We start from the raw sequence: 27,459 nt of genomic DNA on the forward strand, positions 1-27,459 counted from the left end.
AGCGAAACAGCGACGCCCGGTGGTCAATAGTGGCGGGCTTTGCGCTGTTACGTCACGCTCACAAGACCACTCCCAAAGTAATGCTTTTTTTTATTTAATTTTTTAATATATATATACACTAGTTTATAATGTAAAAATTGAATAACGTTAGAGTCCCGCCGTTATGGAGCCACATAATTGTACATGAAAAAAACGTGCTAAAAAAATACAATTGAGGAAGTGAGTGTGTAGAGGGGCGAGCCTTGCTCTGACGTCGACACAAGCCACGCACGCCCACCAATGCGTTTGTTTACAGAAGTACAGGAGTGAACTGAATCTTTTGCTCAACGATCATGTAGTTTACACTCATAAATACTTTAATCTGAAATGTTATTATGCCTCGACGAGCTCATGAAGATACAGAACCCCTGCTATCGTCCACTCATTTGGACGAAGACGGTAAAATGCATTATTAATCATGTAGAATGTGTGACTTTATTATTAACGTTACTGGATCTCTAACGTTAGTGGTTGATATCCCGGTGGATTGTGTAGATGAGTATGTTGACTCAAACACTTTTCACCAGTTATAGACTATTAACTTAAGCATGAGGGGTTTATACACTGCCCGAGTCGCTGTTTGGATTTAAAGAGGCAAATGTCTATGATCGGATCATTATTGCAGTGATTATTATGTTTCTACATTGTTATATGTTTGGCAACAGTTCTTCTGACCCTAAATGTAGGAGTGTGTAGCTTTTCATTTCATAAACAGCCATCATGAATATATTACAGGATGACAATGCCCAGTTTCATCAGGCTCAGACTGTGAAGGAATGGTTGTGAGGAGCATGAAGAATCATTTTCACACATGAATCATCTCTGAGTCCAGATCTTAAATTCACTGAAAGTCTTTGGGAAGTGCTGGAGGAGACTTTACAGAGCGCTGGACTCATGCATTGTCAATACAAGATCTAGACCAAAAATCGATGATCCTCTTGATGGAAATATATGTTGTGATGTTTACTGATATATGATGTGTCCATCAGATGACCAGGTGTCCAGTAGAAATAAACTTTCCTATGAGGAGGCTGTGGAGAAAGCTGGTTAGTTCTACTTTACATTATTTTTCCTACATTTAGTTTCATATGTTTGTCCATATGCAGTGGTCAGCGGTGCTCGTGTTTCTGTCTGTCCGCAGGGTTCGGACTCTTCCATTGGCTCCTGTTGGTCGTCTGCGGGTGGGCGAACGCCAGTGATGCGGTGGAGATCCTGTGTGTGTCGTTCCTCTTGCCCACGGCACGCTGCGACCTCCAGCTCAGCTCGGGCGACATGGGGCTCCTCACCGCCAGCATATTCCTGGGTTATCATCTGTCCTTTTTTTCTTTTCTTTTTTCTAACCAAATAACTGTTAAAAAGAATAAGTAATGATCATGTTGCATTTCAAGAAGAGAACATTTTTTCTGTTTAAGACAAACAAGGAAAATGAAACATTAACTTCTCATTTTTTATCATGTAAACTGTTAAGTCCGGTCAGAAATGCAGTTTGTTCTCTATTTGGTTGAACTTTGAATTGTATTTGCCTTATCAGGTGTCTGAAAACTGCAGAGTCATGCTGATTGTTTTCAGTGAGAGTTTTAACAAGAAATGCATAACTGACCGAGAGATTGAAACTGCTGACATAACTGTGTCATCTGATCATTTCTCATGCTGCTCAGTAAGATAACCAGCATCTCCTGTGACAGGGATGATGGTGGGCGGTTATGTTTGGGGGTATCTGGCTGATCGCAGAGGAAGGCGGAGCGTTCTGGTCATTTCTCTGGCGGTGAACGGCACGTTTGGGGCAGTGGCCAGTTTGGCCCCGAGTTTCTGGCTCTTCCTCCTCCTGCGGTTCTTCAGTGGAGTCGGGTAACCACATCCCTAAAGAGTTTTTACATGCATTTTCAAGGTTTAGATTTTTTAGATGGTTTTAGACAGCATCTGTACTAGTATCACATGAATGCATCTGTGTCTCGCTCTCAGGGTCGGCGGATCCATTCCTGTCATCTTCTCATATTTTTCCGAGTTTCAACCACGTTTGCGGAGGGGAGCTATGATCAGCGCTCTCGCCACATTCTGGATGGCGGGAAATATTTTAGCAGCAGGTAAAACCATCATCCTCTGAGCTGAGAGAGGAGCGCCTCGAAAACACTGTCTGGAAGGTTGTAAAACATATATAGACATAAAATATATATTTGCTTTATAGAACGCATAAAGACTAAATTACATCCGCAGGATGTAACATGTCCATCCACAAGATCTTTCATGTCAGATTCTGTTCCTTTGTCCTGTGGTGTGCCGCAAGGTTCTGCGCTTGGCCCCCTGCTGTTCAGTCTGTACATGCTTCCCCTTGGAAAGAATTGTTTTAAAACATTATCTTATCATTGTTATGTAGATGACATCCAGTTATTTATTTCATTTAGTCCAGATAGACTAGACAAACTGTCCCTTCTGCTGAACTGTTTAGTTCTGCGGAATCTTTTAAAAAACACTCAAAGACTCATCTTTTGGACAAGCTTTTAACTAACAATATGATTTGTTTGTTACTGAATTTTTAAGGAATTTGATGGTAGTACAGTTGTGGAGTTGTACTAGGTTTGTACTTGTACAGTTGTTATTTTATTTTATTGTTTATTTTATATAACTGTGCAGCACTTTGTGACCCTTCCTTGTCTGTGAAAGGTGCTATACAAATAAACTTTACTTACTTATATAACCAAAATTAATATATGAACATTCAAAAGATATGTAAATAAAAACGCATTAAGACATAACTTTATGCCAAGATATAACCAAAAATGTATAAACGCATACATACAAATACAAGATATATAAATAGATTTAAAATGTAAAGAATATTTTTTTTATAAAAAATAAGATTGACAAAAATACATAACCAAATATAAATATCTATATATATATTGTATAACACAAAATAAAGGTAGTGCTGTCAAATCGATTCATCTTAATAATTATAAGATTTATATGTGTATATACATAAATGTCCATAAATATATAAATATATTAGTGCACACACACATATATATATTGCTATGTGCACAGAACATTCACACATAAATATTGATTTGAATAGGCATTTGGTGTGTTTTTGTCCAGGTGTGGCGTGGATGGTGATTCCCAGGACATCTTTGAATGCTCATTGGGGCTGGTTGGATTTTCAGAGTTGGCGTCTTTTCGTGGTCCTCTGCTCCGTCCCCAGCCTGTCATCAGCACTTATCTTCAGACTGTTCATGCCGGAGAGCCCGAAGTTCCTCATGGAGGTACGTACTGACTCAACTTTCACTCATTCCAAAGTTCAACGAATAAGTTGTGAATTCTAGAACTTCATGTATCATTGGGTCCGTTACCGGACGAATGATTGTCAGGTTTAGTGGCACTATTTCATCTGGTGTTTCTTTTCCACAGGCCGGACGTGAGGCGGACGCTTTATCTGTGTTCCAGAAGATGTTCAAACTGAACAACAGACATGCCACAAAACCATTTCCTGTGCGTAAATCTCTGATGTTTGATGAGTTCTAGGCCAAACCTTCCCAATGTTCTGTTCATGAAGGAAAAGTGTATTATTTAGATGATCAGTTGATGAGAATGCTCGTGTGTTAACAGGCTCTAGGTCTTGTGATCAGACCCCAAGATGATGAAGAGAAAAACAGACCCAGTAGCGGCTCAAGATGTCAGCGGTTTAGCCATCAACTCAAACAGGTTCAGATCACGTGATACGTTATCGAAAAATTGTCTTAGAAAGTATTAGCCTTACTGAGGTCCTGATGGTGTCGCTGCTTCTTCTACAGGCACTGGACCCCATCAGACAGCTGTTTGTTGGACCGCTGGCTTCCAGAAGTGTCGTTCTGATGATTATATTTTTCTGCATTTCATTTGGGTAAAACCTAAACCAAGGTTGATTATTTTCTCTGAAGTCCACTTATTATGTTAGTCAAGGTTTTTGACACCAAACAAAGTCATGATTTAGTTTGACACGGCCATTTCCCGGTCTCTCTGACCTTTAGAATTCAACAAGCTGTATTTTGCTACTATTATATCATGACTTTAATATGTTTTATATATATATATATATGTACTTATTTGTATAGCGCTTTCCACAACAAACAGCTTCAAAGCAGCTTTACTGAAAATCATGACAATGTTTATAATATGTTAATATCTTCATGCCTTATAGTCGCATTTATCAGATTAGAACTGGACGTTAATATAGTTTACATTTTGCGGCGAGATTTGCTATGAAGTATATACACCCCTATAGCAAGTATACTGTATTTATGCAGTTAAGGTTGGAGATAATTACTGTATATATCTAAAGAACTGATAATATAGTTACATATGTATTGCTTTACGTGAGTATACTATATATATGCAAATATATATATATATAGAGAGAGAGAGAGAGAGAGAGAGAGAGAGAGAGAGAGAGAGAGAGAGAGAGAGAGAGACGGTAATACTGCTTACATTTTTGCAATGAAATTAGCAATGAGGAGATGAGATTTGGTATATATAGTACAGTATAAGTTGCTTTCTGTCTTACATGAGTGTACTGGGTGTATGCAGGTAAAGTAGGATATATTATATCTCTCCTATACTATATCTGTGATTGGCTAACCTCCACACAGGCCGTTTTTGCTACTGTTCCTTTAAGATTTCTAGTTATGATAAGCTACCTACATTTTAGATTACAAATAAGTTTGAAGAAAAGTATGATTAAATGATGTAAACCTCTCTGTGCAGGTATTATGGGTTATGGATGTGGTTTCCGGAGCTTTTTAAGAGAGCCGAGGACGGAGGGTCTCCATGCACCAACACGTCTCGAGTCCAAAGCTCAGAGAATGAAAGCTGCTATCCAGTCAAAACTGCAGGTTAATGTTACTAAAACCAGACCAAATGAGACTGATCATTATTTTTCTCTTTTGCTGTCATGATCAAGTATTTTTTTACAATAGCTTTATGTTTTTTGCAGTATACATGGAGGGTTTTATAACTGCGGCTTCAAACTTGCCGGGAAACATCTTCACTATCCTTCTCATGGACAGAATTGGCGGGAAAATTCTGCTGTGTTAGTACAGCAAGTTATCTTACTTACTGAATGGCACAGTTTGCAGCTTAATATACCTCATCACCACATTAATTATTGCAAAATATTAAAGAACTAATAAAGGGCACTATCTATAATAATGATTTTTTTTCCTCTCCGGTAGCCGTCAGTTTGCTGGCGTCCAGCGTGAGCGTGTTTGTCATCTACATGGTGAAGACCAAAACTCAGAGTCTGATCGTGTCCTGCGTGTTCAGTGGCGTTTCTGTCATCTCCTGGAACGCCCTGGACGTGGTGGGGACTGAACTTTACCCCACACAACTACGGTAAACCCCAATATTCATTTGTATTCTTGTAATATTACTTCTGATCTCACATGCAGAGGTCAGACAATCATAATGTTTGGATCAATGAAGCTTTTTTAAATCTTTTTTTTAAAAGAAGTCACCAAGGTTGCATATATTTGATTAAAAATACAATGAAATATTGTGAAAAATTATAATAAAATAAAAAAACTGCAATGCAAAGCTGAATTACTTAAGTGTGATCCTTCAGAAATGTTTTTTTTTAGCAGCAAATCAGCATATTAGAATGATTTCTGAAGGATCATGTGACACTGAAGACTGGAGTAATGATGCTGAAAATCCAGCTTTGATCACAGGAATAAATTTCATTTTAAAATGTATTCAAATAGAAAACAGTTCTAAATATTAAATTGTAATAATATTTCACAATATTACTGTTTTTACTCTATTTTTGATCAAATAAATGTAGCCTGTGTGAGCAGAAGAGACTTCTTTCAAAAACATCAAACTAAATCTTAATTATTTGCATAGTTACATAAATGTACAGTATCAAAAAAGGTCTAGAGACTGGAAAAAAAAAGTTACAATTAAAAAATAATGACCTTAATGAAACTTTGACTAACTTTATATGAAAATAAAATAGGAAAGTGTAGAATATGGCTTCTTTAAATAGAATTCGGAGAACGAAATGATATTAATTGCAAAAAATATATTAATTGCAGTTTCTGTTTTGTAGCTCATCAGCTCTGGGGGTTTTCACTGGAGTGGGCCGCGTGGCAGCCATCATGGGAAATGTAGTTTTTGGGCAGCTGGTGGACTCCAACTGTGCCGTACCTCTGCTGATGGTGTCTGCGCTCCTGCTGGCAGGAGGACTGGCGGCTCTACGCCTGCCTCAAACTAAACAGACTGAACTGACATGATACAGCCAAGCCAAGCGAGGCATTCTGGGACCAAAATACCAAACCAAAGAGCTTAACAATTTGCAGTTTTGCCTTAATGTTGCACAAGTGCACTTTGAAAAGATGCATATGGACACACTTTTTGCCATGTTTACTGTACTGAAATCTTTAGTATCAGTAATTCTTATTGGCAGCTTAAAGCCTTATTAAATTAAATGTTTTAAATTGTATAAATATTAAGTTCAAAATCTTTCCTCAACCAATTTGACTTCTGTAATGTGATATATTTGTATAATAAGTCATACATTCTTATCATAATTTCTTTTTATTTTATTTTATTTCTTTTTTTTCTTTTTTATGGTATTAATGAATTTTAATAGTTTCTAAATTAATTCATAGGATATTCAGTTGACTTTTTGTATCTTATTGCATAATTCCCTTTAGAGTGATATTTTTTATATATATTTTCTAATACTTTCATGTTTGCACACCAAAATAAACAGAACAGCCAATGGATTGATGCTTCAACAACTTTATTTTGTCCAATCTGAACATTTGTAAATAACCATGGCAATACTTGCAGAGTAATGAGGTAGAGACTTTGAAAATCTAAAAAGCGGCTGCAAAAGGCAACAAGGAAGAGATGATGCTCTTTGGCACAGCGAGAAACCAGAGCGGTGCAGATATACTGAACTAAGGTTAGGAGTGTTTAAAGCAAAATACAAAACTCAATGCGGAGTTCAATGCGGATTTCACTTCGATCTGCTCTAACAAACAAATTTAAAACCACTGGCAAACGTTTCCCTAGTGCCGTGTTTAAAAAAGTGCTACGATTTGATAAAAACTATGTACAGCACAGATGTCAGAGTGACATCCAGAGTTGCTAACAAGAGTTGTATTCAATCTAATGGATGATTGACGGGGTGCAGCGGGGTGGTTGCTAAGCAACAGCATCAGCCAGCTGTGATGTCACTTCCTGGAGCATTTTACAAGCCAAGATGCTCATCAACCATTTAATAGTGTTAAAAAAAAACTAAATAAAAAGGCCCTAAAGGAAAAGACACTGAGACAGCCCAACTTAAAAATCTGTTTAAAAAAGAAACCTCTAAAAATCACCAGCTTACCAGCCAATAATACAAAATAAAATAAAAAAGGCCTGGAAAAGCTGGTAACAAAAAAGAAGCCGAAGGCACCGACTGGCATTTGCCTGCAGAGGGTCAAAACTGCGAGAAACTAATATTCTGTTCATGCAAATTTTAAAATACAACTCTTAAAATCGGATATCCATGGCGATGGCTGTCTGGTTAACTGTGCAAGTGGCTCAGCATCAACGAACCCTTTAGTGTGCATAGAGCCTTAATGAACGAGAGCAGTGCAATACAACGCAATAACCTCCTCAAGTGAGTCGCCCCTGTTTCCCCCCAGACTCACACCAACATCCTTTCAAGAAACAGTGAACTCGGTCCGGACTCTTCCCCACGCCACTGACGCTGGGTTTAGTGGGGGTTCAGGGCCTTCTGGTTGCGCATGAGTGGCTGATGGCTACTCAAAACATCCAGAGAGTGACGCCAATGCCAGCATGACCGACAGTGGTATTTAAAACAAGCCTGAAAAAGAAAAGAAAATTGTTGAAGAAATATACATAGAAGTGCAATACGTGATGAGTGTGGTTTGTTAGGTGCTTGGCATACATTATATATATATAACTTAACCCAGTGAATCAATAATCGAATCAATTCGCTGTCAACCCAAAGATTCACAGCCCTACTTATTAGAAACATGGCCACAATAAAGAATTACATTGAAAAAGTTGAACAAACAATGTTTAAAAATTGTTCATGTTCAGTGACACGTTGATAATGCAATTGTACAGTAAAATAACACAATGTGAAAATAGACTTAAAGGTGCAGAAAGTGATTTCTGAGAAACAGTTAATTATCTAAAATCAACCTAAACAAACACACTCCTCCCTTCACAAACACTCACTGCAAGGGTGGATGCTTTATCATAGCTGAAGCGAAGCAAAATAATGCTTTGCGAAAAATAAAGTGAAGATGATGAATGAATCCAGACAAACAATGACACTCAAAACTGTCCTGTTACTGTAGCTAACATTACATCAACAGCATATCTTGGTCCCGTGAAACAGCAAAACCAATGTTACCCAAGAATGGAGCAGAAACAACACAACCTCAGGTTTTTTAGGCCTAAGCGCTTCGGTCTCTCCAGAGCTGAAAAGCTTTTCTAATATTAACGCGGGTCCTAAAGCTCTTGCCTAATCATCACTTTTCTTTTTCCAGCGATATTCCTCTTACCGTTTCTCTTATTTAATGTCTCTTGGCGATCTCTCTTTCTTTAAATCTCGCTCTTGCTCACTCTCTCTCTCCCCCATTATCAGTGGACACACCCCCTACTGCTGATTGGCCCACTCTCTCACCCCCCCATCATGAGTGCACACGCCCCCTACTGCTGATTGGCTCACTCTCTCACCCCCTATCATGAGTGGACACGCCCCCTACTGCTGATTGGCTCACTCTCTCTCCCCCTATCATGAGTGCACACGCCCCCTACTGCTGATTGGCTCACTCTCTCATCTCCCATCATGAGTGGACACGCCCCCTACTGCTGATTGGCTCACTCTCTCTCTCCCCCTATCATGAGTGGACACGCCGCCTACTGCTGATTGGCCCACTCTCTCTCCCTATCATGAGTGGACACGCCCCCTACTGCTTATTGGCTCACTCTCTCTCCACCTATCATGAGTGGACACGCCCCCTACTGCTGATTGGCTCACTCTCTCTCCACCCATCATGAGTGCACACGCCCCCTACTGCTGATTGGCTCACTCTCTCTCCCCCTATCATGAGTGGACACGCCCCCTACTGCTGATTGGCCCACTCTCTCTCCCTATCATGAGTGGACATGCCCCCTACTGCTGATTGGCTCACTCTCTCTCCACCCATCATGAGTGCACATGCCCCCTACTGCTGATTGGCCCATTCTCTCTCCCTATCATGAGTGGACACGGCCCCTACTGCTGATTGGCTCCCTCTCTCTCCACCTTTCATGAGTGGACACGCCCCCTACTGCTGATTGGCCCACTCTCTCTCCCCCATATCATGAGTGGACACGCCCCCTACTGCTGATTGGCCCACTCTCTCTCCCCCATATCATGAGTGCACACGCCCCCTACTGCTGATTGGCCCATTCTCTCTCCCTATCATGAGTGGACACGGCCCCTACTGCTTATTGGCTCCCTCTCTCTCCACCTTTCATGAGTGGACACGCCCCCTACTGCTGATTGGCCCACTCTCTCTCCCCCATATCATGAGTGGACACGCCCCCTACTGCTGATTGGCTCACTCACTCTCCTCCCCCATCATAAATGGACACGCCCCCTACTGTTGATAAGCTACAAGTGTGTTGTACTGCTCGGAGTGATTCACTTTCAACAGCTTTCTCAGAAATCACTTACCGCACCTTCAAAGGGTAGAATCATGCTGAAACAAAGTGACCTGTGCTGTAACTCTTGATATGATGTTCATACCTGGGCCCTACAGAAGAACGGGCCGGGCTGACTGTTACATATTTGGCACATGGAGTCATCCAGATACGGGTCAATCTGGATCTACAGAGGGAACAAAAAGAGAGTGAGGTAAAGACACAGGGATGATCTTTGAGGCTGTATATTCGAGTCCTGCTCTTCTGTACCTTCTTGGTAAACTTGCATGTTTTTATCTGCACAAACGCCGCAGTCACGGCTTTCAAGTAGCTCCTCTGGCTCCTAAATGTCACTCGTCCAGAACCTAGACGAACAAATGCAACACATTCACTCTATGGGAGTAGAAATATGTTGAAGGCCCATTCACACCAAGGACAATATCTATAACGATAATGATAAAGATGTAGTTCTAAAAATCGTTCTAAATATAAAAGAATAGCAGAGTTCACACCACAACTATAACGGCACAGAGAAAAGATATCAAATAATTTTCAGAATGAAAACGAGGTGCTGAGCATCTTTTTCACGCTGAATTGCTGAGGGCTAGATGTTTTTACAGGTCGCCGAGAGTTGAAGAATGTTCAACTTTGGGTATAACGCAGCGCTCATCACTGTCACTTTTTACCCAACCATCCAATCACAGTGGAGGAGGGCGGGACTAATACCTCATCGACCAACGGATATTCTGTATCATAGCAACGAAGCGTCTCAACTGAAAAAAAACTGCACTGCCAAAACGCTCTCAAGCGCCCACAGCTAGGCGTTTTCAGCTGCCTAAAAATGCTTTGGTGGACACACGGCCTTAGTGTTTTGGACTAGACCAAAAAATTAAATGATACATCTAGTCCTGGTTCACTTGGTGTTCACACGATCATTTTCAACAACAAAACCAATGGCTTTTATGTCGTATATTTGGCGACAGTCCTTTTTATGGTCCTGTTTTTAGTTTGTTTAGATGTCTTGGGTCGGTGTTGCGTTCATATATCATTCAAACCAAACCAGAGTTCGTTTGTAAGCAGACAGAGACCCATCTTTTCAGGACTCTTGTTTGGTGCATACCAGGGTTCGGATGGCAGCGTTCACACTTATTCAAATGAACCGCACTAACAGAGCAATCACACTAGAGTTTTTTATTCTAACCAAACCTGCCAAGTGTGCACACACACCACCATTAAAGTGGTGGTAAAATGCCATTTTCACAAGATCTGAAATAAATCTCTGATGTCCCCAGAGTGTGTGTGTGAAGTTTTAGCACAAAATACCCCATAGATATTTTTATATAGCATGTTAAAGTTGTCACTTTTTGAGGGTTTGCAAAAAACGCACCGTTTTGTGTGCGTGTGTGTGTGTGTGTGCTAGCAGCTGCGATTACCTCACGCAGACACACTAAAATGACAGAAACTGTTCTGTCTTTAATGTCAAAACAGAGTCAGAAACAGATGGAGAGACTCAAGAAGAAGTGCCAACATGTAGAATGCAACAGGACGTCTCTGAATTGTTAGTTGATGAATTTATGTTGCTGATGTGGAGTTAACCATCTTCAATTAGCATATTATGTCATGGTGATCTATAAATCACTGGTATAGGAACTGTTGTGAGATGCACACAGAGTGACTTCCTATTGCATGTGACAAGACAGATGCTAAAGTTTGAGCTGACTCACAAATGTGCTCTTATACAACAACTTTCCTCTTCTCAACATGGACTGTGTTCCCGGGGGCGGGTTTATGTACATTTTAGGGTTGCTGATGTCACTAACCCCGGAGGAATGTCATGTAGTCCCTACCAGCAGTTTGTTGTAGTCCTTTTCTTTAAAAGCAAATATCTTTTGCGTTGTAACTTTGCAGATGTTGTTTATGCTCAAACAGCAACATTTCACACTAGCTAAAGTTAGAAAAGTGAAATCATACTTTACCACCCCTTTAATATAAATGAAAGAAGTGTGCACAAACCTATGGGATATTTGTGCTTGTCTGTGTCGATGCCTGCGTACGTGACCCCTCCGAAGAGATCGTCCATGATGTGGGCCAGGCCTTCTGCATTTAGCATCCCGTGCAGAGCGCCCACGAACACGGTCCGATTGCGGCAGAGACGCTGGGAGGGACAACGGACGAAATTGCTGTCCGAGATCACCCACGGGATGACCTGCACCTGCAGTAGAAGAAGGGAGAGAACGTGGTGAGAGGACAGGGGGCGAAAACAGTGTGTTTACGTAAGTGCATGTTATTCTCACATCTTTGCTGTGGATCCGCCTGCTGGACAGCTTGTAGAAGAACTCGAGATAATCGTCAGACTGCAGGCGGTGTTGAGTACAGGCCTGCAGGAGCATCTTCACTGACTTCTCCCAGTCAAACAGCAGGTACACATAACCTACACAAACACAAACAATCGCTTGTAACACTTACTTGAAAAATATATACCGGTATATATGTGTGTGTTTTATGTATAATATTTGATACTTATTGCTTGTGTGGTAATTTATTGATCACAATAAACATGTATTTTTCATTGCATTTACAACCTCTGAAGCATTTTCTATTAATTTAATCATTTTTGTTCATAAAAGGAACTTATTATTCGTGGAAGTAAAAAAATTCATGGGCGTTATCACGCATCTTCTGAAAGAGTAGAGAATCTCTACATAGCACATGTATGCAGATGCATATGTAAAATAACGTAATCATCGATATTAAACAAAATATAAATCAAAACTGCCTAATGTTACTGAATGAAAAGTCGACCCAGGACGAGCTTAAGGACTGTGAAGCTTTGGGGTATTGATGGACTTGATCTACTCCATCTGTGTTTTGATCATCGTTCTGAATCCCATCTGGATGTAGTCTTTGACAAAAATGTGATTTCCTCAGCTTTTTGCTAAAAATTTTGCTTTATTTATAAAACATACCCACATTCAATAAAAAAAATTAAAAAAGAATGCATGAAGCTTTGTAGTGACTAGAGTGACTGATGGATGTTCAGAAATTCATACAACAAAATATTCTGGGGACCATGAAACTTTTGTGAAAATTATCAAAAATAATTTGATAACTTTTGATCCTGGTAACTTTTTTCAAAAATGCTGGTTAGAAAATATAAATGTTCAAATATATGAATATATTCAAATATATATATATATATATATGACATAACTATGAATAATGAAAAAAATATGTAAGTTAGAATATTATAAAAATCGAATTTAAATTGTATTAATGTTGGATGTTGTTGAATTGTAGATCTGGAACTGTTACCTTGAGGAGGACAGCGTGGGTGTTTACCATCTTTACCAGGCCACTCAACTTTCAATGGACCAAACACACTAAATGTGTTCAACAGACTCGCTACAAAGAGAGAGAAAAAATGGTCATTCACAAATCATTTGTGTTCAGTTCAGTTCTATTTTCATGGGCTTTGTAGTTTGCACCGCAAACATGTTGTTTTTGTTCCTGTTTCCTTTGTTCCCATTTCTATTTTTTTTCCTATGGTTACTCATTAGTTGACTGATTAGTCCCCACCTGTGGCTTGTTTTACCCCTGTATTTAACCCTCCTCAGTTTGCAGTTCAGGCCCCGTTTACACGTACATTTTGAAAAATGTTTGAAAGACATTTCCCTTCGTTTGTGACCTTCGTTTACTCGCAAACGGAGAATTCGCCTCTGAAAACGATTCTTTCTAAAAACTCCGGCCAGAGTGGAGATTTTGGAAAACTTAGTTTGCATGTAAACTGAGAAAAACTGAGTTTTAGGCAGCCGACGTCACAGTATGTGACTATTTTCGGGATTCTGATTGGCTAACGTGGGCTTGAGCTTCTCGTGACACTGCCACCTACAGGTTTGGCATGCTCTCGACAGCATATAGACGGGTTCGTGTTCGATCACTTTTCTGAAAACTGACAGGTGTGCACAATGTTATTTTTGAAAACGTAGAGGGGTGATATGTCCGTTTATGAAAATAGCCATCCACGTGTAAACGTAGCCTCAGTTTCATGTGTTGTCTTTATGCTACTGACCAAGGAAGCGTTACATTTTCTCCAACTTTTGAGTTTATATTCTTTTATTACCTTCTTTGTTTTTGGTTTTTGTTAAAGGGGAACATGTTAAAGGGGAACATGGTTCAATGTAATTGTGGTTTTTCTCATGACATGAGAAATCAGAATGAAGGTTGAAAAATGTGTTTTTTGTTTTAAACTTTATTAACATGTATAACTGAACCTCAAGGAACATATTAAAATAATAATAAAAAAAAATCCATGTCATGGCCCCTTTAATAAAAGGGCTCGAAATATATCTATCTCCTTTCTTCTTCATCACCATCCTCTGATGTGACGCATGATACCGAATAATAATTTCCATCTCATATGTGTGTTTGTCAGCTCACCCTCTGTGATGTCCCATGGCACACCTCCCAGGAACACTTTACAGGAGTAAACGGGGTTTTTGTAGTGGCGTGGAGGAAGTTGCCCTTCCCAGGTGTAAGTGGCTTCATTCACGGCTGTGAGACGCAGTCATTCATAAAGTCACTACAATATCAATAACAGCTAGACAGAGTGCAGCAACTAAATGCAAGAGTTTTAAGATGCATTTGAATGTTTAACCATGTTAACCATGTAAAACTTGACATGAAATACTTAAAATAAAATATTGGAACACTTTAATTAAGATTTTTTTAAAAAGGGTTGCAAGTATGATCTAGTGAGAATATGGCTCTCATACTTGAGGAGGAAAAAAACACTTTTTTCAAAACAACTATTTGATGTAGATGCTTATTTATATGTCCAAAAAGTTAGATGAAATGATTGTAATGTAAATCTTTATAACAGTATAACAGACTACTTGCATTCAACGCAGTGCTGAAGTGCCAACTAGCCTCTCCCTATGGAGGATCCCTTTACCACTCTACAGATAAAGCATTGTGGGAAAATTCGCGTATCTCCCCGTAGTGATAAAATAAAATAAAATTCTGTATCAAATTTATAGGCAGGACAAGTAGTTTGTTTAAGCTTGGTTTGTAGGGAATCACAAACATGCGAACATATATTCAAACGCACATAACTATAGAATTCATTCTTGATGCGCACGTGTGCGCCATCAGCGTTTCTCACAGGTTCGCGTTTAAAGTCTGTTTAGAGAGAACGGTGTCGTCTTAGCGGCCCCTAATTTAATAACAAATTATCCTTTCGACGGAAGTGAATCAATCAAAACTAACTTTAGCTGGAAATAACATTATTCAAGAACCGCTATAAAGCCAAAACATTAAATTATACGTTTATCTCTGTAAAGCAGCTTTGAAACAATCTACATTGTTAAAAGCACTATATAAATGAAGATGACTTGACTTAAAAAAAGCATATAACTCTGTTGTAACACTATCTGCCAAATAATGTCTTAGTAAGTTGATTTAATTGCTTAGTTTTATGATCAAATCTCTGTAGTTTTCATGTACAGTGATTGTGTACAACACAATGATGATTGAGAGATGTTCAAATAAACGTTACTTAAAAGACTGATGTATCATATTTGATATTCAAAGTTTAACGTGATTTTTCTAAATATGGATAATCAAGAAAATATGTTGAAAATGTTCATCTTGAAATATTACTAACAATAAAAAAAGTTATTCTCACTTTTACTTCAGATCTGAAAAGAAACTTTTACTTTTACTTTTTTTTTAATCCGTAAAGATTTCACAACAAAAATACACGTGAACCAAGACCTGAAGTTGAATGTTTACAATTACAATAAAAGGCCTTATACTTGTTGAAAAATTGTATAACTATAAATCAGTGACAGAAGGCATGTAGTAGATTGTGTGCAACAGGTTTTCAGCAGTTTTGATCATTTTTAAGCCTTGATGATACAGTATGGCTTTATATAGGGTTAATTTGATATGGCATTGTATAAAAAATGACTCGCGTCACATTTTTAAGATGGCACGTCAAGTTAAAAATAGTTTACCTTCTAAAAATGCACCCCAAATTATCTGTTCCATTGAGTGTTTTTTTTTTTTTTTTTTACGTCACATTTAAATAGCGCTTTATACAATATTTATTGTTAATGTTGCAAAATGAATGAATTAAGTTACATTGAGTATTATCATGCTTATTGAATCTAATAGTTTAGCATAGGTGGCTAATGTAACTGTACCTGCAGCTTGTTTATGAAGTTTGGCCTCTCTCTCGATGCAGAACGAGGGTTTGTTCAGGCTCAAGGTGTCCCAGCCGGGCCAGATGGGACCTGTGGACCAGCACCCAAACACTGACCCTTCAGCCTGAGCACTGGGAGCGTTCGTGAAGGTGTTTAGTGGGTTCTGCTCCAAACGGGACACAGCGTCCAGCTTCACACCCTCCGCCTGCAGTTCAGGCAGCACCAGGGGCGACGGGGTTGAAACTCTAAGAGAGGCCTGATGGAGACGGACACACTAATGACCACACTATCACTACTGTGGAGAACAGAATCTTTGAAAGGTTGAAAGGCTCTTTTGAGTTCCGCATCCGATCGGAATGTCGTGGCTCACCAGGTGTTCGGATCCTGAAGAGAACACGCTGTTCTCGGAGTTGACGGGACTGCTGGATCCGGAGTGCAGCAGAGAGTGAGGCTCCAGCGCTGGGATCAGACTAGAGAAGCGCTCCAGTGGATCTGCTCCAGCTGCAGAATCATGGGTCTGGAAAGCCAGCGGCTGAACCGAATCACCGCCTCGTGAAGCACCGAACAAATTAAACGCTGCAGGAGGATTAAAAATGTCAATTACTGACAGCAACTTTTTTTAAAGTTTGTCTTTTTATAACTACATGCTTTAATTTCTTAATTGGCATATCATTTTAACGGAAATAAATAACTTGGCAAAATGATGAAAATGTATATAAAAAGTTATTTACACTACTGTTCCTATGTTTGGGATTAGTACTTTTATTCAGCAAGGATGCATTAAATTCATAAAAAGTGACACTAAAGACATTTATAATATTACAAAATATTTCTATTTTAAATAAATGCCGCTCTTTTGAACTTTCTATTGAGCAAAGATGTAAATGTATCGCTGTTTCCACAATGTTAAGCAGCACAACTGTTTTCAACATTGAAAATAATCAGAAATTTTCTTGAGCAGCAAATCAGCATATTAGAATGATTTCTGAAGGATCATGTGACCCTGAAGGCTGGCGTAATGATGCTGAAAATTCAGCTTTGATCACAATGATGGTCACTCTTTAGATTAGGGTCCAATTTTCACTATTAACTACGACTTTTGCCTTAATAAACTCCTAATAACTGCTTATTAATAGTAAAGTAGTTAAGTTTAGTTATTGGTAGAATTAAAGGAATTAAATAAGCAGCCAATATCCTAGTAATATGCATGCTAATAAGCAACTAGATAATAGTGAGAACTGGACCCTAAACTAAAGTGTTACCACAATTATTTTAAGCTCTTGACATAATTGCGTATAATGAGCATTAATAGCTACATTTTAGAAATTGGCCAACTTCTGGCTCAACCAGTGCTGTGAGTTTAGGGTTGGACTACCTGTTTTTCCCAAAAATGGCAGACAGGGTGGGTGACGTGCTTTTTATTTGAGCATTTATATCTGCTGCCAATAGTAGCACAAAAATAACACTGTCCTCTCTATTCCTGTGAAAAGACTGAATGAATGGGAGAAGTGCTGGATGAGACAGCAGAAATGAGTGTGTGTGTGTGTGTGTGTGTGTGTGTGTGTGTGTGTGTGTGTGTGTGTGTGTGTGTGTGTGTGTGTGTGTGTGTGTGTGTGTGTGTGTGTGTGTGTGTGTGTGTGTGCCTCTTACAGGATTTGGGTCAGAACAAACCTAAGGCACATCATGGCTTTCATTTAAAACACGGATGGACACACTCATTTACGCTTGTAATCTGAGATAGGGAAAGTCAAAATGAAAGCATCCCAACGCTGATGAATCCAGCGTTTTGTCCTCTGTGATCGGTGTGAAAATGATTAGTCATGAGTGAGAAATCAAGATATGAGACACTACAGCTCAGACCTTCCAGAACATATATATACACATTTTTTATATATTTTTTTAAATGTAACCACTGACTGAGGTTAATACATAAGTATGAATAAGGCTTATACTTATAAAAATATATATTCTTCGACGTCAAGTCTTATTATCTTTACACAATTTTGTAATATTTGTATTATAAAATATAGTCTATATTATTATTTATATCATATATTTTGTTTAAATATCATATATCCTCAGATAATCGAGACAAACGCACTGTTTTTTTTGCAGTTCACTCACGAACTCACAAAGTGTCTGAAACTAGCTTGAACAGAGAGATAGGAGCGGCCATTCAGCACTGTAAACATCACATTTAACACACAGGTTCACTCACCGGGGTGGGTCGAGCTCTGGGGATCAGGGCGGCTCCAGGGCTGCTGGGTCCAGCAGGGGAGGCTCAGAGACAACAGGCCCAGACTGAGCTCATCAACGCTGGGCACGACAGCCACGGGATCCTGCTGCTCTGGAGAGAACAGCATTCTGCTAACCAGCGGAGAGCAGCCTGAGCCCGAACCATCTATGTGTGTGTGTGAGAGAGAGAGAGAGAGAGAGAGAGAGAGTTACAGAGGCACAAACACACACAACCGAACCTCGTTTCCCATACCGACCTGCCGTTGGTCCAGTGGAGGTCATTATACCGCTGTGTGTTCATCACTGACCTGTTAAACATGTGACTGCCCCACTGAAACCTCACACACTGCTGCTAGTGCTAAAGCCATGCTCACTTCATCACACACACACTCGGTCTGCCAGAACAGCAGCCTCACCACCTCCCGTCCCTGTGTGTGTGTGTGTGTGTGTGTGTGAGAATCACGTGTTCTGTCTGTCTTTCTGGCCCGTCTCCCGTTCATGGCCTGACTCAGCAGAGAGACAGACAGAAGGGGGCAGGGCTTCAACGATCACTATGATTCAGCTCATTTGACTTCACACACACACTGCTGAACCCAGGCTGTACCAGACACACCCTAGTGTCGGACTAAAGGGGCGTTCCCAGCTAACAGGAAACATTCTCAGAACGTATGGCAAGGTTCTCTCTAAGTTATGAACAAATGTCCGTCAAGTAACGTTAACAAAGTAATCAGGGGCCTGTTGCACCAGCTGTACGTTTACCGCCTTATTCTACATGCAGGCATATTTATGTTATATTTCATATATGTTATAATCTTACTAGGTTACAGGTTCGTTTATTATCATTCCTGGTCTCCAGACTGTGTGCCTGTGTATGCTTAATTAGTTACAGAGCGCGGGCGTCTCGCCTTTAGGTTCAATTTTTCATTCAATTGATGGTCAGGATTGGTACGCCTTGCCGGTGAGTGACTGTAAACTAGCATTGCTAGTAATTCAGATCAAGAATTAATATCACATGATTGTGTAATTTCATTAGTTAATTTTAGTGTTTGTGTTTTCATTGCAGGTTTACAACCTATCTAAACTAACCTAACCTAACCTAACTTGTGAACTAACATGCTAAATAACATCACTAATATCCAGCTTACAGGCTAGCGTAGCGATAGCATTCAGGCTACCTAGTTTGTGGATGATTATTGTGTATGTGTGTGCAATAAAAGCTCATAAAGTGACTTGAGTTGTACCCACCGTACTTGTCCTGAAACCCTTCCAGTGGGGAATTTATTGAGCTATAGCTGGTAGCGATTAAATGAATAGTTAATGTAATAGTAAATGGGGTCCATCAGCTGTCTGGTTGCCGACATTCTTCAATATATCTATATCATAATGACATTTACACTCGCTTTTATTTTAAGAGAGAGAACATTATGTAAATAGATTACTTTGAAAGTAGCTCTTCAACACGCGAGCACGTCCTTGTGTTCATCGGTCAGTGTTGTATATATCATATAAAATCATTCATAATAAATAAATACTTTTTTTATCTATAAATGTGGACATTACGTTCTAATTTAAGTATGAACTTAGGAATGGCTGGTGCAAGCCTACCGAAGTCTTTAAAAATGTTCTCAAAACATCTATTTTACACAAAAACATTACTTACACATCGGTTTTTTAAAATGATTTAATTTGTCATTCGAATAATGTTTTTTAAATTTTACTACTTGTTTCAGAACGTTCAAGAGAACATTCAAAATTAGCGTTCTCATAATATGTGCAAAATTATAAAATAGAATGTTCCCTTAATGTTCACATAACAAAAACGTTTTTAGATAAAATTTAATCATCCTACTATATAAATAATTTCTTAATTATAATTTATAAACTATGTATACTCTATATACAGTATATATACAGTATAAATATAAATTAACTATGTCTAAATACCGGTATACGGTTCTGAGACAATTTTCATTGCCGTTCTAAAATTATTTTTTCTTTTGCAAGCTACATATGTGAAAGTGAAATTCTGTCACTTTCACATTGTTAGAAAAAAAGTAGATTATCAGGATAGCGAAAAGAGTGCATTAGATTCGAGCATCTGCAGGTTCTTGAATAGCTATTTGTATATTGGTTAACTTTAGTCTGACAATAGTCACACTAGTCTAAAACTCTCGTTTCAGAATATGAGCAAGTACTATATTTCTAAACAAAATACTAACAAAGAATCTATTCATATTAGTTCATGTTGATTTCAAGCTCATTGCTTAAGTTTATGTTGACCTTACTGGGACCTTTAGTCTTAACTATAGTGTGTGTGTGTGTGTGTGTGTGTGTGTGTGTGTGTGTGTGTGTGTGTGTGTGTGTGTGTGTGTGTGTGTGTGTGTGTGTGTGTGTGTGTGTGTGTGTGTGTGTGTGTGTGTGTGTGTGTGTGTGTGTGTGTGTGTGTGAAGTCTCACCTGTGAAGTTCTGCTGGTTGGCCCCTGTGAAGAGCCCATTTGCCCTGTGAGCTCCAGGGTCTCCATAAGTAGCATGACTATGATTTTTCACTCTCTGTTAAAATAAACAGTATGACAGTTTGTTCTATGCGAACATGGGTGACAGAACTGACAAAATGGCTGAACATTTCCTTTAAGTCTACTTGTAACTAGTTAACTAAAATAATTAAAGAAAGTGCTGGGACAGCTGAAAAATAAAGCAAGAACCTACCAAACTATGAAAAACTCCACATACTATTAACATGAAGTCTGTGTCTCAAAAGCTAATGAACTCACTGCTTAAAACAGCAAGGTGTTCTTTATATTATTTATCTCCCTTATTTTTTAAAATGTTATGCCTTAATTCTCATCATATTTTCTTATTCTTCTATGTTTTCATTGTTGTTTGCCTCAATTTGTGTAGGCTACTTTATGTTTGCAGTATTTTTATTATACAGAGCTAAGCTGCAAATGTTTGGTGCAAACAGTTCGCGCCAATACAAAATGAAACTGAAAGTTTAAGACTTTTTCATACACATATATTATGTCTCTTACCCTGCAGAAATCCATTAGCGTCTAAATGTAGCTATAAAAAACAAAAACACGACAATTTTTACTTTATAATTTACAGTTCAGTCCGCTCAAAATGAGTGTAACGCTGCTGCACGACACAACAGGATTCAAACCTGAACACGTTAGAGAGTCATTTTGCGTTGAACAGGTGCATGAGCTCAGCATTAGCACATCACGCGCACATTGTGAACATTCACGCGCAGAGAACGAGCCATCAATATACAGTGGGGGGTCGGGGCTAGTTGTCACACGGGAAGTTGTCACGACTCACGAGGGGTTATATATTATAGTAATTAAAATGTTTTTTCTCTAACAGTAGTTTTATACTTGCGTTTTAAATTTGTATTCAATTATAGCTACATACAATGTATGTCTACAATAAATTATTTAAACAATTTCTGTCCTCAGATATGGCCTATAAAAATCGCCGTTCGATTAATTGTTTTGACATTCAAATAGCTTTACTATTTAAATTGGGTTGAAAAGCCCTTTAGGCTACATTGTGACCGCTATTGGGGCATGTTGTCACAAGGCTATGTGCTCACTGAATTCCTGTTTTTCTAGACAATAATGGCGGAAATGTTATGTTATTCGTATATAATAGGCCTATACAGAAATTGCATTTCATAAATACACCAACTGGAATAAAATGCGTGACTAGCCTGCATAAATATCAATCCACATTATAAACAATAATTCACATCAAGTTAAATAATAAAAGTAGACATCTTCATTTGAGTGTGTGTTCTCTTTTATTGACATTTAAAACTCTTTATAATAAATAGAGATATAATATTCAAACAACACATGATTTCCCACTGTCACACAGAGATGAGTCAGTAAAGCTGGATTTCATTTTTACCTGGGAGAGGAGGAAGATCTGGTGTATGCCAACAAGCACATCATCATCATAACTAAAAATAGGTCTAAAACTAACTACTAATGGAGTCTTCATCAAGATAAACGGCTCCAGATTGCATTTAAATATCTAAAATAATGGGATTATGAGTTACTGTACTCCTCTGAGAGCTTCACACAAAAAAGAAGCTGATGAACACCAGTCCTAGATTCAGTAGTTACACATTTGCACAAAAAAACAAAACAAAAAAAGAGAAGACATACATTTCCTTTTGAGAGATTAGATGAGGTTGCTACACAATCTGAGATGAAGGCAGTAAATTCATACTGATGTGTTTTGGAGCTTTTGATTTTTCTTAACCAACAGAAATTGACTGCATTATGATACTAATATGAACATGTTCCAGAGAGTTCATGTTTTCAAAACCATTTTGGTGTGGTTTCTGGAAACAAATCTGCTGTCGTCATTGGGATGTGGTCTGGGATCAGATGCAAGATGTTACATTCAGAATATGTGAAAGCTAAACGTTCAAAATAAACCCCACTGAGCTTCCGTTAATTTTAGGAAGATCACAAAGGCAACGATTGATCTGAAAGCAAATTAATAACTCAGATGATTATTAGTCTCGTTTCGTTGAGCAGATGGATTGTTATTACAAGGTAGTGTCCAAATACTTTTGAGCATGAACTGTAAATCCTAAAGAGATCCTAAACTAAAACTGACACAGGTTTGTGCAGTAATTCGGCAGGTTTATGGTGCACTGACTGTCTTTGATGCCATGCAACATTCAACAGAGGAACATAAGAGGAACATCCTGATTACGGGGCCCTGAATGTTGTTGTTGTCGTGGTTCTGACATCATTATATTTTTGATGCTACAAGCCAGTCCACGCGGGGGAAATATCTACACAGCGATGCGACTCAGTGCGGTAAGCAGCAGTAGGAGGGTGTTGACTGTAGGGGGCGCCATCACTGCGACAGGGCCTGCAGAATATCTTTAACCAGCATCGTGCCGATCACCATCTTCTCACAGTTGACCGTCAGCTGAGCTCCGACCCCTTCCTTCGTAGCGACGGTGACCAGCACGAGACATCCGCTGCTGACCGTTTTACCTGCGAATCTGTAAACAGGAGCGGAAGGAGGAGGAGGAGGAGGTGTACTGAGATTTCAAGAGATCACAGGCCAGAAAAACAGACAGCAAAGTAAAGAAAAGTGAAGAATAAAAGAGTTTTACATACTCAAATAATAAGCGTAAATCAAAATATACTTGCAGTATAATATATGCTTAAGTATAATAGCTAATTACATTTACTCAAATACTTTACATCACTGGTGAAACGTTCCTTTACCCGGGGTTCAGAGCGACAATAACACAGGGTTAAGCGCCGTGTGAAAAGCCCTTATGCAACATTGCATTACTAAAGTCTTCATTTGGGACACTGTATTCACGTAAGTGTGTGTGTATTACCTGCACTCTTTATCTGAACCGCAGGGTACCCTGCTCAAGTTGGCGGTGGCCGTGACTCTCTCAACGATGATGTGCTCATTCACACATTTCTCTCCTAGCGACAACTTCTCTGAGATTTCATTCATTCCCATCAGTTTACCTGCAAAAAGAAAGCATCCCTTCGTCAGATTAGCTGAAAGCTAATGAAAATGCTAACTGTGCTGACCTAATCAACAACTATTTTTAGGAATCACACTTGCACTCCAGATGTGAAGGCACTGAACAGTAGGCAGCAAAATGATGACCAAAAAATACCAAGACCAAGCGCTGAAGAGCATAAACAGGAAATAATTCCATCTAATTAAATTAATTATGTTGTTGTTAGCTTAGCAACATAAAACTAAAGTCAGACTCTGTTGGTCTGTCGTGCATTAACAGAGCTGCTGCCCACAATGAGTGTTTCGATTCAATCACGTTAAAGCTTAAAAGCCATTATAGATGCCACCTTGAAAGGCAGCAGTCTATGAATACAGTAGACAAGAGTTTTTGTGAGCTGTGTTGAGCGTGCTGGTCTCAAGAGTGTTGTGATGGTTCAGGGTCGATCGGACGGGTTCAGTGTTTCTAAGGCACATTCCTAGTGAGATGCTGCAAGTTGTTACCTTGACATGCCATGAGAAAATGCATAGTCATGGTAACAGTCGTCAAGGCAATAACTGGAGACTGTGTTAAGAGGGAGAGGCAGCTGGAAGCAAAAGCATTTACAGGAAGACAGGAAGGAGGTGTGCAGCTAACAAAAATAAATCCAGGGACTAAAGGGGAAGAGGAGGTGACTGTAAGTGCTATGCTAATCGGCAACATCAGAGAAACTTACCATCCAAAAGATTCTCTAAAGAAACAGCGTCAAAACAACCCCATGGAAGAGGAAGACATGAGTATGTTAAACTAATACGTTTCAACAAATACGTTAACACTATATGCTAAACTGACAGACAGGTTTATGCTGAGCTGTTAGCGGCATGCTAACTAACTAGCGTGGGCTGAATTCCAATTCGCACACTATCCGTTCCATATGCTAGATTCAATTTAGTGTGTTCAATATTGTAATATGTTGAAATTATGTCAAAATTATATGGATGGCATACTAATTCCAGTGCATCTGTGCATGCTTTTGAAGCTATATAACGCAACCCCTTTGTGCTATGGTGAAGTAATAATGAATTTAAGCTAATCAGTTTAACTAGAAGCTAATGCTTACATGCAGTACAAGAGAAAGGGGGTCTGTGGTATTAAGATACGTTTTTTTAGTGCACAATAGAAGTATGCAAATTAGGATTCTGCCTTGATAAAAGCCATGAAACAGAAAAATGGGGCCATACTTCATGAATAATGAACGACAGACATAAAAAGTGTTCTCCTCCTCATATAAACCCTTGAAAAATAATTTCAGAGACACCCCAAAAAAATTACACACATTTTGAGGAAAAGGAGCAATCGATAGACTGTGAGTGCTAAAATGAGAAAGTGCTGACGTTCGCTCACCTTGCTCCTTCTTAAAGTCGTTTTCTGTCAGAAACGCCGGTGTCATGAGCTCCCCGACGGGCGGCTGGATCGTAACGAAGAATTTGCGGGTGTGAGTACTGAGAAAGAGATTGAAACATTTTACAGTAAATAAAGCTAATAGGAAATTGGAGTCAAAGAACTGATCCCAGTCATACAGTATAAATGGAGTTTAGCCAATCATAATGGAGGTAATTTGCATATAGAAATACTTGAACTCTTTCCCCACCAGCATTTTTGATCATTTCACAAAATATTTTGTTGTATGAAGATTTGAATATGCAATATATCAAAAGAAAGAACAGACCCTCTACTTTAAAGAAACAAAACAAAAAACTTTTTATTCTAGCTTCAAACCCTATAGCTCATTTCATTCAGTAACATTAGGCAGTTTTGATTTATATGCTGTTTAATGTTGATGATCGCATTATTTTACAAATGCATCTGCTTCTTTGCATGTGTTTTGATCAGGAGATTCAGTACTCTTTCAGAAGGTGAGTAATAGCGCCCCCCTACGGTATAACAGCGGAAACACGGAAAGCCGGAAAGTTCCATCAATGTCAAGGAAAGAGTTAAATTCTAAATGTGAAGAATGGTAATTTTGAGTGTAAGACACAGGCATCAGGAAGTGTCTGAAGTGCATCATTCAGCTCCTCTTAAACACTCACCACAGCTGGAAATTTGCTGCTTGCGTAGAATCACAGAAATCTATGCCCATCACCACAGTAACCGAATCACCTGCTGCTAACACCTCTGAAAGAACAACGCAAATAGAACAAAAATCAACGTGAAGCTCCTGTAGAAGAACTCATTCTGTGCTGGGCTGCGGACCTATCTCGGAGAACTCTCGGACCCTCATCCCGGACTGCAGCTTGGGCTCCTCGATGTGCAGGTTTTTGGTCTCGGAGTTGGTGTTGTTGGTGAATTGGATCTGGACGGCCACCATGTTGGGGTCTGGACTAAAGGGCTGCCGGCTGAAGCAGTACTCAACCGCAAGGCCCTCGCCCTTTATACGATGCAGGAGCTCATACATCTTTATCGAACCAGAAGGTGCAATGGTCTATTGGAAAACAGAAAAGATTTGATTTATATATCAAATTAATCGAAATTTTATATACACTACCATTCAAAGGTTTTGGGGTCAGTTAGAGGAAACGAATGCTTTTATTCAGTATTCAAAGAACTATATTACAAAAGAGTTCGATTTCAAATAAAAGCTGTTCTTTTTAACTTTCTATTCATCGAAGATTCTTGAACTGTTTCCAATATTGATAATAATCAGAAATGTTTGTTGAGCAGCAAATCATCATGTTAGATTCTTGTTAGATTTCTGAAGGATCATGTGACACTGAAGACTGGAGTAATGATGCTGAAAATTCAGCTTTGACCACAGGAATAAATCACATTTTAAAATATATACAAATAGAAAAAAATATTGTATTTGTAGCTGTTTTTATTGTATTTTTATGAAACAGCGAAGTACATTTACTGCAATTTACTATTGTACTCTGAGGCCAGAACTCACTGTAGGTGCCAGAATGGAGTCGGTCAGTGACAAACCCTCTAGATCAGAAACCAGGCTACTCGACATGAAGTTAACTGGAGTCACCGGAGCTGTTGCTGTGGTCGGTTCAACTGAGAGAGAGAGAGAGAGAGAGAGAGAGAGAGGGAGAGGGAGAGAGAGAGAGATTATATGGTTTTACATTCAAGCATTTTTAGTATTTGAACTTGTATGTCTTACTCACAGTCATCCAGATCCAACAAAGACATTTCTTGCGTCTCCTTCTTGCTCTCTTTTTTGGATTGTTTGGGAGGTTGTTTTGACACGGGCGTCTGAGCGAAACATGAAAAATACATGGATGAACTCTCATCTGTGCATAAAGTAGTAAGTAGAGGTGAATAACATCAAATAGCACAGTTTATTAACACCTTGATTCATGTGACAACAGTAGCATACTACTTTTAGAAATGTTTATTACCAGATAATAAACTTTTACTAATTTATTATTTTAAAAAAATAGCAATCGGTATACAATATATGATATATTCTGCACAGTATCGACTAAGTAGTAAGCTAGTATCCCATTCTGAACTAGTCTAACCTTCTTCTTCCTGATGTCGGTGTCAGATTCAGACTCCTCCCCTGACTCCTCCTCCGACTCCTCCTCCTCTGATTCGCTGCTCTCTGATTCGCTCTCTGACTCTGAAGCGCTCTTCTGATTCTTCACCGCTTTCCTGCCTCGTTTCCGGTCCTCGGCGCCGCTGCTCTGCTCACTGTGGGCATGATGGAACAAAACATGAGACAAACGGATCAAAATTTGACTAATAATTGATAACCACAAGATAATTGACTAATATATTTAGATATATAATTGATAATTGGCTGGT

The 27,459-nt window shown here is 39.0% G+C and overlaps 3 protein-coding genes across 7 annotated transcripts in view; 1 reads left to right on the plus strand and 2 right to left on the minus strand.

The window, feature by feature from the left end:
- The first annotated feature begins 213 nt into the window (after positions 1-213).
- On the plus strand, positions 214-6,797 carry sv2 (synaptic vesicle glycoprotein 2). The gene is made up of 13 exons (XM_079603163.1): positions 214-438; positions 1,029-1,085; positions 1,181-1,342; positions 1,725-1,887; positions 2,002-2,123; positions 3,136-3,299; positions 3,445-3,525; positions 3,643-3,738; positions 3,828-3,916; positions 4,777-4,904; positions 5,006-5,101; positions 5,244-5,403; positions 6,119-6,797. The coding sequence occupies exons 1-13, from the start codon at positions 375-377 to the stop codon at positions 6,300-6,302; spliced, it is 1,566 nt and encodes a 521-aa protein (XP_079459289.1). The 5' UTR covers positions 214-374; the 3' UTR covers positions 6,303-6,797.
- On the minus strand, positions 6,795-21,457 carry cpeb1a (cytoplasmic polyadenylation element binding protein 1a). 5 transcript variants are annotated; one of them, XM_079603158.1, is made up of 13 exons: positions 21,322-21,457; positions 21,191-21,221; positions 20,618-20,711; positions 18,145-18,327; positions 16,297-16,502; positions 15,927-16,200; positions 14,161-14,274; positions 13,036-13,125; positions 12,018-12,154; positions 11,737-11,935; positions 9,994-10,088; positions 9,830-9,910; positions 6,795-7,888 (listed from the first exon to the last, which is right to left on the minus strand). In XM_079603158.1, the coding sequence occupies exons 2-13, from the start codon at positions 21,203-21,205 to the stop codon at positions 7,778-7,780; spliced, it is 1,599 nt and encodes a 532-aa protein (XP_079459284.1). In that variant the 5' UTR covers positions 21,206-21,221; positions 21,322-21,457; the 3' UTR covers positions 6,795-7,777. The 5 variants fall into 5 exon arrangements, with proteins under 5 accessions (XP_079459284.1, XP_079459286.1, XP_079459285.1 ...); XM_079603160.1 differs by having other exon boundaries at positions 6,799-7,888; positions 15,927-16,182; positions 21,322-21,440; XM_079603159.1 differs by having other exon boundaries at positions 6,799-7,888; positions 15,927-16,182; positions 21,191-21,407.
- Positions 21,458-21,943: 486 nt separating this feature from the next.
- Positions 21,944-27,459, minus strand: part of ap3b2 (adaptor related protein complex 3 subunit beta 2) — a 29,195-nt gene continuing 23,679 nt past the window's right edge. Inside the window, 9 exon segments of the mRNA XM_079604368.1 lie at positions 21,944-23,187; positions 23,536-23,674; positions 24,386-24,400; positions 25,054-25,151; positions 25,740-25,824; positions 25,903-26,131; positions 26,597-26,706; positions 26,817-26,904; positions 27,174-27,345. Of these exon segments, the coding sequence (XP_079460494.1) occupies positions 23,037-23,187; positions 23,536-23,674; positions 24,386-24,400; positions 25,054-25,151; positions 25,740-25,824; positions 25,903-26,131; positions 26,597-26,706; positions 26,817-26,904; positions 27,174-27,345 (1,087 nt within the window). The 3' untranslated portion in view covers positions 21,944-23,036.

Source organism: Phoxinus phoxinus (genome assembly GCF_949152265.1).
Source record: "Phoxinus phoxinus genome assembly, chromosome: 25".
NCBI classification, from domain to species: Eukaryota; Metazoa; Chordata; class Actinopteri; order Cypriniformes; family Leuciscidae; genus Phoxinus; species Phoxinus phoxinus.